Source organism: Bufo gargarizans, chromosome 2, assembly GCF_014858855.1.
Source record: "Bufo gargarizans isolate SCDJY-AF-19 chromosome 2, ASM1485885v1, whole genome shotgun sequence".
NCBI classification, from domain to species: Eukaryota; Metazoa; Chordata; class Amphibia; order Anura; family Bufonidae; genus Bufo; species Bufo gargarizans.
Window position 1 is genome coordinate 580,196,302 of NC_058081.1, and position 10,298 is coordinate 580,206,599.

General features: G+C 40.9%; 1 protein-coding gene across 1 annotated transcript; it reads right to left on the reverse strand.

The window, feature by feature from the left end:
- Nucleotides 1-2: 2 nt before the first annotated feature.
- LOC122928686 (pulmonary surfactant-associated protein C-like) lies at nt 3-9,699 on the reverse strand. Its single transcript, XM_044281794.1, has 6 exons — nt 9,541-9,699; nt 5,670-5,801; nt 4,454-4,591; nt 2,457-2,573; nt 2,252-2,374; nt 3-1,082 (listed from the first exon to the last, which is right to left on the reverse strand). The coding sequence occupies exons 1-6, from the start codon at nt 9,550-9,552 to the stop codon at nt 999-1,001; spliced, it is 606 nt and encodes a 201-aa protein (XP_044137729.1). The 5' UTR covers nt 9,553-9,699; the 3' UTR covers nt 3-998.
- Nucleotides 9,700-10,298: the final 599 nt, after the last annotated feature.

Sequence of the window (10,298 nt, forward strand, 5' to 3'; positions counted from 1 at the left end):
CATTTCAGGAGGTTTAATATTTTATTACTGACTTTCAGCAATTCGTTTTTTTTGTTGTTTTTTAAAAATAAGTATAAAAAGTGGGAATTAAAGAATATTAAGTAGGAACCATAAAAAACAAGCTGAGATGTCTCCCCTTTATTTGTATCCTCTCCTGTGTTTGGCTCTGCACCAAAAACTGCCACTAAGACAGTACGTGCGATTCCGTCCAACTATACATACTGGCTTACAATACACCGCCATGATGGTGATTCTGGTGCCCCGCTTCTTTAGCTAACAGTTTATACAGGATCTTCAGCTTGTTTGTCAACATCTCAGCCAACATCTTGAAAAATAAGGTTGATGTTTGCAAACCCTCGTTGACATGAGATTCTCAGTGCCTGGACGCCTACAATAAGCAGTTGGAATTAGGTATTGCTTCTTCTGTTTCATCCTCTAGGTTCTCTGTATAGAAGTTCCACTTGGTCACAGGGAACTGTAATCCGCACCAAGTCTCAAATCATCAAGCAAAGACAAAACGTACCACACAGGGGGACCCTAGGAATAGAGTCTTTAATACTCCAGTGGGGTCCTTCTCATTATGACATGGCCCTGCTTCCAGCAAGATGTCAGGTGAGAACAGAGTACAATTTGGGGTATTCAAAAATAATCTGGTGCAAGTGTTGCCCACATAATCCTGGCTGAAATGCTGCAGGGAGTATAAAGTCTATAATGGGAAGTCTATCAGGGAGTGGGGAAGGAACTCCAAATGTCGCACTTACATCCTGGTTTGCATCCTGCCCAAAGCCACGGCCAACACCCTGTGATTCAAACCTAAGACTGGGTTTACATGTTCAGGTTTTCTGATGCAGTTTTTTGAGTCAGAACCAGGAATGAATAAAAAGTAGTGTCTGTCCTTTATACCTACTCTCTCTTTATGGTCCGTGCCTTGGTTTGCCTTCAAAAACGGCATAAAAACACATGAACATGTAAACCAAGCCGAATAGTGGGTGAGATGATCAGGACTGGAAGGTAAACACCACATCTAAACCGAAGATGCTGAACTTGAGTGTAAATGTCCAGCGCAGGTGTGGGGACTTGTTCTGTGGGAGAGAAGTAGAGAGATGTAATTATAGCTGCAAAGGAACAGCCAGGAAAGCTGAACACAACACCCCACCCACTAACACAAGCTTCATCTTGTCTGCTCCAAATTTAGTAAAACTGGTGGACACCACATAAGTTTGCGGCTACACGGCAGTCTAGGCTGCAACACCCATTGCACGACCAAAGCTCGCTTTGTAGCAATGCAGTCAATGAACTGAATGGGGTTTCAAGATGACCCGCAGGTTGCAGCAACTGTGATCCCAAAATCTAAAAAATTTCCATTGAATGTTTGTGGGGGACTCAGTCACAATCACAGTAACGTCACACTGGGGGTCGCACTGAGATCCCATTCAATTGAATGGCTGCACTGCTACACAGTGATCAAATAAAAATTTCTGCTACTTATTAACGTTTAATATGATGAGCCAAATATATTATGTAAAGGTCGCCATTTTTACATTTCTGGTGCAATTTTGATGTTTTACTTTCTGAAGTGTCAACCTCACCTCCCTGCTGATAAATTTGCCCGATTGATACCCTCTCAAGAATTTACGCCTTTAATAAATTTACCCCAATCTTCACTGGTATTTAAAAAAATATTGGCTAAACTTTTGATAAATATATTACAGATGCACAGCAAATAAAATATGGCAGCACACCATTACACATTCAAACAATATAACTACGGATTAGAGATTATTCTGGATCACAGTGGTACTATAACTACCATACATAAATGGAAGCTCTTAGCGCACATTTTCGATCAAACGTGTGTTGTGCCCCTCTACCAACGTCAAGGTGGCTTCTGCAGATGGGTACCTAACACTAACAGAACTGCCCTCTCCTGGACCTAATCTAAGCCTGCAATGCTCAGGGCGGTGTAGGAACCAGCTATATTTATAATCTGCTCAGAAGCCCTGGGCAGAAGGGTGGGGAATGCTCAATCTGAAGGAGGCAGCTACCCTCCAAACATACTACAGGAAAATTTACACTAGAACATCCAAAGTCACAGGTTCACAGTTCTATTACAGATGTGTACTCAGTATCCACCATCTATGCCACAAAACCATCAATGCCAAATTTTATGAATTTTCCCCAATGATTATGACCCAGTAATGACTGGAAATTGTTATACCAGAGCTGTGCTCCAGTATACATAATGAGTTACCTGTGTAGCCCAGTAGATGGGGACATCACTGCACAGGATATTGATGTGGACACCCAGTTTAGTCCGGTCAGCTTCTACTCCTTCCACCAGATCGTAAGATAAATTGCTGTCAGATGTATTGTTCTGTGAGGGAGGGCAGGAATGGTGCATGTTACAGTATATGAAAAGTCAGGGGTATAACTGTGGAAGGGGAGCAGGACGTCACCTGTTTCTCAAAGTGTTTGATGACCCTCAGGATGTCGCTTATTGATGGGATGTTCATACCGTTCATGTCCACAACCAAACATTTCTGATTGTTCACTCGCCTGAAGCCGATGATGTTCTGGAAGAAAGTGAACGCAGAATAATGAGCCATTTACTCATGTGACCCTGGCAACATGATCTAAAACATAGCTTGTTATGATTAGTGGAGAATTATAAAATGGATGGTTTGGACCGTCACCCCACAGAGACTATGACCACGTAAAGTGAACATCATTTAATGTGCCCTTCCTCATTTAAAAAAAAAAAAAGAAAATCAGCTGTATACCAGGAGATAATGGCCAGTAATACTTATCCCCCTACATTAATTTAGAGTCCGGTCCGGCATCTGCATTAATCTAGGGATTTGGTCTAAGGTCTACATTAATTTATGGGTCTGGTCTGTGGTTTGACTTAATTTAGGGGTCTGAATTAAAGCAAGGTTCTGGTCTCTGATCTTAAATAATTGTGAGGTCTTGTTTGGGGTATAAATACTTTAGGGGTTCTGTCTGTGGTCTGAATTATTTTAAGGGGTCTGGGTTGGGGAATTTGCATTAATTTGGAGGTCTGGGGTCTGAATTAATTGTAAGGGTCTGGTCTGAGTTCTAGATACATTTAAGGGTTTTGTCTGTGGTCTGAATGAATTTAGGGGTCTGGGGTCTATGTTAATTTAAAGGTCTAGTCTAGGGTCTAAAATAGATTGGGTGTCTGGTCTGTGATCTGAATTTATTTCTGTTGCTATAGAGGCTAGGAATGGGCTGAAGAAGTGAGGGGCCAAACATATCACTGCATCAAATTCTGCAGTCATTGTGAGAAGTTGTCATGGCAGTCTGGGCTGGATGAGTAAGAAAAGGGAAGAGAAAGTCTACCCTCAGAGCAGACGTCACTGGACTAATGTAGGATCTGTCACTTCTCATGACATGTCTGTTTTGCTAAATCTTTGTATCTCACAAAATGTATGCAAAAACTATAGTGAAGTCCAGGCCTAATTGACAACTGAGTCTTAGGCTATCCATGTGTAATCAGCAGAGTGGAGAAAACTGCAGCCAGACAGGTCTGATTGCAGCTTTCTTCCCTGAGGGCAAAAGGATTGGGCATGGTGACATCCAGCAGCCTGATCTTTCTTTCTCCAGCATCTGCAATCAGGTGGGACATCTGCATACATATTACATGCTGGGCTGCGCCTGCCAAAAATCAGCTACTTTGGTCAATGTTCATCTAATTTGTGAGGACAGCCTTAGGCCCCTTTCACACAAGTGTGACGGATTAGGTCCGGATGCGTTCAGGGTGCTTTCAGTGAAATGCACACCATTTTGCAAGCAAGTTCAGTCAGTTTTGTCTGCGATTGCGTTCAGTTGTTCAGTTTTTTCAGCACGGGTGCACATCCCTTTGACGAGGGGAATGGTAACACCCAGCTGTCAATGTTCTGATACAAGCAGACACAAACCGGCTTGCACAGCAAGGTGGTATTGTCTATGGACATGGTGTGTCAGAGTGCTGGTGGAGCTCAATTTTGGGGAACATCAAGCGGCCTATGGTTTACTCAGTAAATAACTGGTTGCAATGTATCAGTGTAGACAATCCTCTGTGATCTAAACACATCAGCCCGCAAATCTCTCTTCTTTTCTGATAGTTTGCTACAATCTATCAGTGCAGGTAAAAATGTATCAGTTTGTAGTCCATGATGTTTAAAAGGCATTTTCTCTGTGTCAAGCTGGGACCAGGAAGTGGAAACCAGTACCGTCCCTGGTAAGCATTGAAGTGACTGCAGCAGGGGACTGGTGAGGTGAGTAAGGCTATATATATATATATACATATATAATGTTACTATAATTATATTTTTTAATCCTGCTGGATAACCCCTTTAACTCACAATTGATTGTCTAGACTGAACAGAATTGTAGCAAACCCTCAAATTTATACTTTCATGTCTTTCATGTACAGGGACTTGTGATCACTCACATTATTGTAGTCGTACAGAATAGTGGACGATTCGTTGTTGGAGTTGACATAAAACGCTGCCACATTCCCATCCTTGTTGACCATTACCGTCTGCTGGACCTTCTCTCCACTCTTGGCTTCAAAGGCCATCTCCACCACCTAGAAGATAGAACAAGCAGTTCTAACTCCACCGGTAACTCTCTGAGTACAGATAAGGCTACTTTCACACTAGCGTTCGGGCGGATCCGTTCTGAACGGATCCGCTCATAATAATGCAGACGGAGGCTCCGTTCAGAACGGATCCGTCTGCATTATATTAGCAAAAAAAAGCTAAGTGTGAAAATAGCCTGGGACGGATCCGTCCAGACTTTCAATGTAAAGTCAATGGGGGACGGATCCGCTTGAAGATTGAGCCACATTGTGGCATCTTCAAACGGATCCGTCCCCATTGACTTACATTGAAAGTCTGGACGGATTCGCACGGATCCGCACGCCTCCGAACGGCCAGGCGGACACCCGAACGCTGCAAGCAGCGTTCAGCTGTCCGCCTGTCCGTGCGGAGGCGAGCGGAGCGGAGGCTGAACGCCGCCAGACTGATGCAGTCTGAGCGGATCCGCCTCCATTCAGACTGCATCAGGGCTGGACGGCTGCGTTCGGGTCCGCTCGTGAGCTCCTTCAAACGGAGCTCACGAACGGAAACCCGAACGCTAGTGTGAAAGTAGCCTAACGTAGTAGATGTTACCGGCAGTCCTATGTAACACCACAGATAAAACAGTGATAACTCTCTGAGTACAGATAACGTAGTAGATGTTACCAGCAGTCCTATGTAACACCACAGATAACACAGTGATAACTCTCAGAGTACAGATAATGTAGTAGATATTACCTGCAGTCCCATGTAACACTACAGATAACATAGTGATAACTCTCTGAGTGAAGATAGTGTAGTAGATATTACCTGCAGTCCTATGTAACAACACAGATAACACAGTGATAACTCTCTGAGTGCAGATAGTGTAGTAGATGTTACCTCAAATCCCATGTAACACTATAGATAATACAGTTATAACTCTCTGAGTGCAGCGAGTGTAGTAGATGTTACCTGCAGTTCTAAGTAACACCCCTGGTAACAGACAGGAATACCTCTGAGTAAAGATAATGGACATGCAGTCCTATGTAACACTACAGATAATACATTTCCTTCCTGGCACCAGACCTGGGTGCAATCGGCACTCACCTGTTCAATGTGCTTCTGTGTCATGTACACCCCTATCAATGTTGCCCCAACAACAATTATAGCTAGCAGCATAAGTATGACAATGGCCCAGGCCCAGGTCTTCCTGACTTCCATCATCTTAGGAAAGAAAGACTGTAAAAATGTAACAAAATAATATGAACAAATGAGAATTATGTCAAATAAGAAAAACAAAAGAAATGACCCTACAATATAATAATATACTAATGATACTACTTTGGCCACGTGACAGCCCACACACACACACACGTAGACATCTCGCTCTAAACAGTCCTTTATTAAGTAATTACTATGGGAATTTACATTAATGACAGTAGAAGTTGAAGTGTTATGTAGCGCAGCAGGGGAACTAGAATAGCAGTAATTAGTGCTGATGTGTAGAAACCCAAAACTTTAATTCACTTTGTAGATCATAATTATTTCCCTGCATGTTGAAGTTTTATGATGACTAATAAAGATGACAAGAAGTAATTTGTCAGAAATTGCCACAATTAAAACATAGCCTTTAATGTTGTTATATTAAAATAACCCACAAATGGATAAATAAAGAAAAACTATTTTTGTGACAAAAATATAAAAAAATAATAAATAGTGAAAATGAGTGGAGTAATTAGGCGCACGTGTTAACTGGTTAATATCTAGGACACTGTCCCTAAGTCTCACCTTATAATTGATACCCTGCCTACAAAATGGAATAGCCGCCCCGATATCAAGAACCTCCTACACACCCTAGGATGGCCCTGATAAAGGGATGGATAACCAACTAATATAAGTTATTATAACCATATAATTATAACCTTATTATAACCTTATAAGCATATAACCATTTAGTAAATAGACTACCATAACGACCAAAAATAATAAACTAAAATAAATGTTATTCCTCGAGAAATATAATCCACCCAAAAAAACACATATCAACTCCTTAGATAGGATTCATCACAAGCATCACTTAGTGATGCCTTGCAAAGATATCAAATAATTCCTAATAATACTGTCCCTGTCCCGGTACTCTATTTAATAAACTGGTTATATGTCAACTTATATTAGTTGGTTTTCCATCCCTTTATCAGGGCCATTCTAGGGTGTGTAGGAGGTTCCTGATACGGGATCACCCCTATCGGGCGGCTATTCCGTTTTGTAGGCAGGGTATCGATTATAGGGTGATACTTAGGGACAGTGTCCCAGATATTAAACAGTCAACACCTGTGCCTAATTACTCCCCTAATTTTCATTATTTATTATTTTTTAATATTTTTGTCACAAAAATAGTTCTTTATTTATTCATTTGTGGGTTATTTTAATATAACGAGACAAATGGCTATGTTTTAATGGTGGCAATCTGTGAGTTTCAGTCCGTCCGAGGACAACATATACATGGAGTTTGTATGTTCCCTTGTTTCTACAGGTTTCTTCCTAGTACTTTGGTTTCCTCCCATACTCCAAAAAACAAACGGATGGGTTATATTGCCTTGATATGTTACTGTCCCATGTGTGAATGTGCTTGAGAGGACAGTATCTGTACAGGAGGAGTGAGGACAGTATCTCTACAGCGCTATATAACCAAAAAAAATAAAGGGTGGGTTCACATCTGTGTTCTGGATTCCGTTATGGCTTTCCGCTATAACATGGTTATAATGGAAAATAACGGAATCCATAAGACGGATGGAAGCCTTTAAGAGTCATTCTGTTTTGATCCATCTTCATAGAAGTCTATGGGAATCATAACAGATTCGTCTGGTTCCCGTTATGCAAGAGGGAAAACAAAGTCTTTTCGACAGGACTTTTTTCTCCGTTCTACATAATGGAAACGGGACGGATCCGTTATGATTCCCATAGACTTCTATTAAGACGGAATACCTTTTAAAGTCTATGGGCAGTATAACGGATCCGTCCTTCTGTCTTATTGATTCCATAACGGAATTCAGAACCCAGATGTGAACCCACCCTAACACGTGACCCAGAAACCTTATTGCTGATTGGCTGAAGTAAGACCCTCCTCCAATCAGCAGAATGGCACACAACCACTGCGCCATTGGTCCTGATTTTATCTGTCTCTGTGTAAATCTCTCTCTTCCGAGTGGAAATCTGATATGATACGATATCTATAGAGCTGCTGTCCACCTCCATGTAAAAGAGCAGACACTAGGACCCATATGTGATCAGTGGTAATCTGAACCCCGGGCCCCCCATCAGCAGAATAAAGGTTTTGCCTTTTAGAGCCACAGTAGCATGTCTATAGACACAGTTCATTCATCCAGCTGATCTCACAGGGTCCTGAAGGCCAGACTCCACTGATCGCACAGACAGGTTTATCCTCCAATTGGTCATCAGTGTATATCCCTGGAAAAGCCCCTCAATGATTATTAGAAATATATTACAGTATTCCTGACTCTGCGAATAACTTCTCTGTCCTGCCCTTTTCTGCGGTTACATAACTGCGCAAAATAACCTGGAAGCTGATTGATTATCTGTGTAATTACTTTCATAGCCATTATCCCGGGTGATTAATGGATTATCAGAGAGATTATGCAAATAGCAATCACGTTAGTCTATTATTCTATGCTGCAATTGTGTGGCAATTTAAAGGGCTGGTTCACTCTTATGCAAATACAGATTAGTCATTGTATAAGGGAAAGTTCTGCAACTTTCTAATAGACTTTCTCACCATTGTCAAAATCACTGCTTCAAGTCAGTGAATGACAAAATCCTTATGTACATTCAGTAGTTGTTCAGTTCTGACCAGGTCCAGCTCACATCTGATGAGCTGTCAGAACAGATCTTTTACTTTTAAAGGGGTATTCTCATCTCAGGATGCCCCATTTCCTCCCAACATTCTCTGGCCAAGACACAGTGTCCAGAAGCAGTTGGAACTACAGAAACAGCAGAGTGAGATGTGCTTATCTGTTTCTGCGTCTCCCATACAGATGAATAGGAGTTATGGAAACGGCGTAGAAAAGTGAACTTGTTAGAAGCTCTGGTGGCCGCTTCCATAGTTACAGTCACCAAACCTGGCCACCAAATCCAGTCCAGAAGAGGGCCAGGAGACCACGTTCTACAGACCAGTGTGAGTCCCAATCTTATCAGACATATACAGTATGGCATATTCTGTAGACATGCCATGAATGATTTTTTAGATGTGAATGAAACGTAAACTCCCAGCATGTCTTGATAGCATGCAGAGACCCAATGTGAAGCTCCTGGGCTCTAATCCTACCATGTGTCATTTACAAGGGTCTTTTTAGATCCTTCAGGCAACATGGCCCAGGTGTAACTGCTACCTCTGCACCTCCTTAGTTACATGTGCACGCCTGATTAGATGGACTTGAAAAGATTAAGTAGAATAGAGAATAATCCCCTATATACATAATCTATGCTCCAGGGACCGGTTTTCTGGTAATATTATAAAGAGACGCTACTCAAGACATCATCCCAATTATAAGATGTCTATTCAACTTATATACACAAAGAGGTAAACAGAAAAAAACTTGAATACAGAAAGAGAGGAAGGTAGGAAGAGAAAAAGAAAAGAAAGAAAAAAAAAAAAAAAGGAAAGATAGATAGTAGGTAGATAGATAGGTAGATAGATATTAAACAAAAAGATAGATAGGTAGTTAGGTAGATAGATAAGTAGATAGATAGATAGATATGTAGATATTAAACAGATAGATAAATATTAAACAGATAGATAGGTAGGTAGGTAGGTAGATATATAGACAGATAGGTAGATAGATAGATAGATAGATAGATAGAGATAGATAGATAGATAGATAAATATTAAACAGATAGACAGATAGGTAGATAGATATTAGATAGGTAGGTAGGTAGATATTAAACAGATAGATAGACCTACCGACACCTGCATGTGACGCTGTTCTCCGGTTACCTGCTCCCTCTGCCGAGTCTCATCTTCCTTTTATAAGGTGCAATGTGCTGCTCCATCTTTCCTGGAAGTGACACACTTTGGGTGTAGGTCTGGAACACCCTTATGAGGACACTTATAAAAGTATTCATCTGACCTGGGAGCAGCTCCAAACCTGCCGGAGAAGGTGACAATAGTGGATAAGCAGAATGTCAAGTCAATAGAGTTTTCGTCTATCTACTGTATGTGTCTATTGTATGTTATATCTTTCTACTTTATGTATCTACTGTAATTATATATCTACCTTTCTACTGTATCTATCCATATCTATTATCTATCTTACTGTATTCTAATAAGTCAAAAGAACAAACAAAAAATTGATCTGTTATTTTGAGCATCAGTTATGATCAGTTTACATTAGTTTCTGTCAGTTCTGTCAGATATCAGTTATTTTTGACAGGAGAAGAAGTACTGCATATAGGACTTTTTTTCCTGTCTAAATAAAATGGAGTTCAGATGGAAATGGCTTAAACAGATGCCAAATGTACATAACTGCATAGGATCTGCTTTTTTTGTTTTTACAGGATCCATTTTCTTTTCTTTATTTTTCTGTTCCATTCTTCTGATCCATTAGCAGAAAAGTAAGTGATTTTACCCCTAAGGGCTCATTCATACGACTGTTGCCTGTTTTGAGGTCCGCAAGTTGCCATTGTCCATAATGCGGACAAGAATAGGACATGTTCTATATT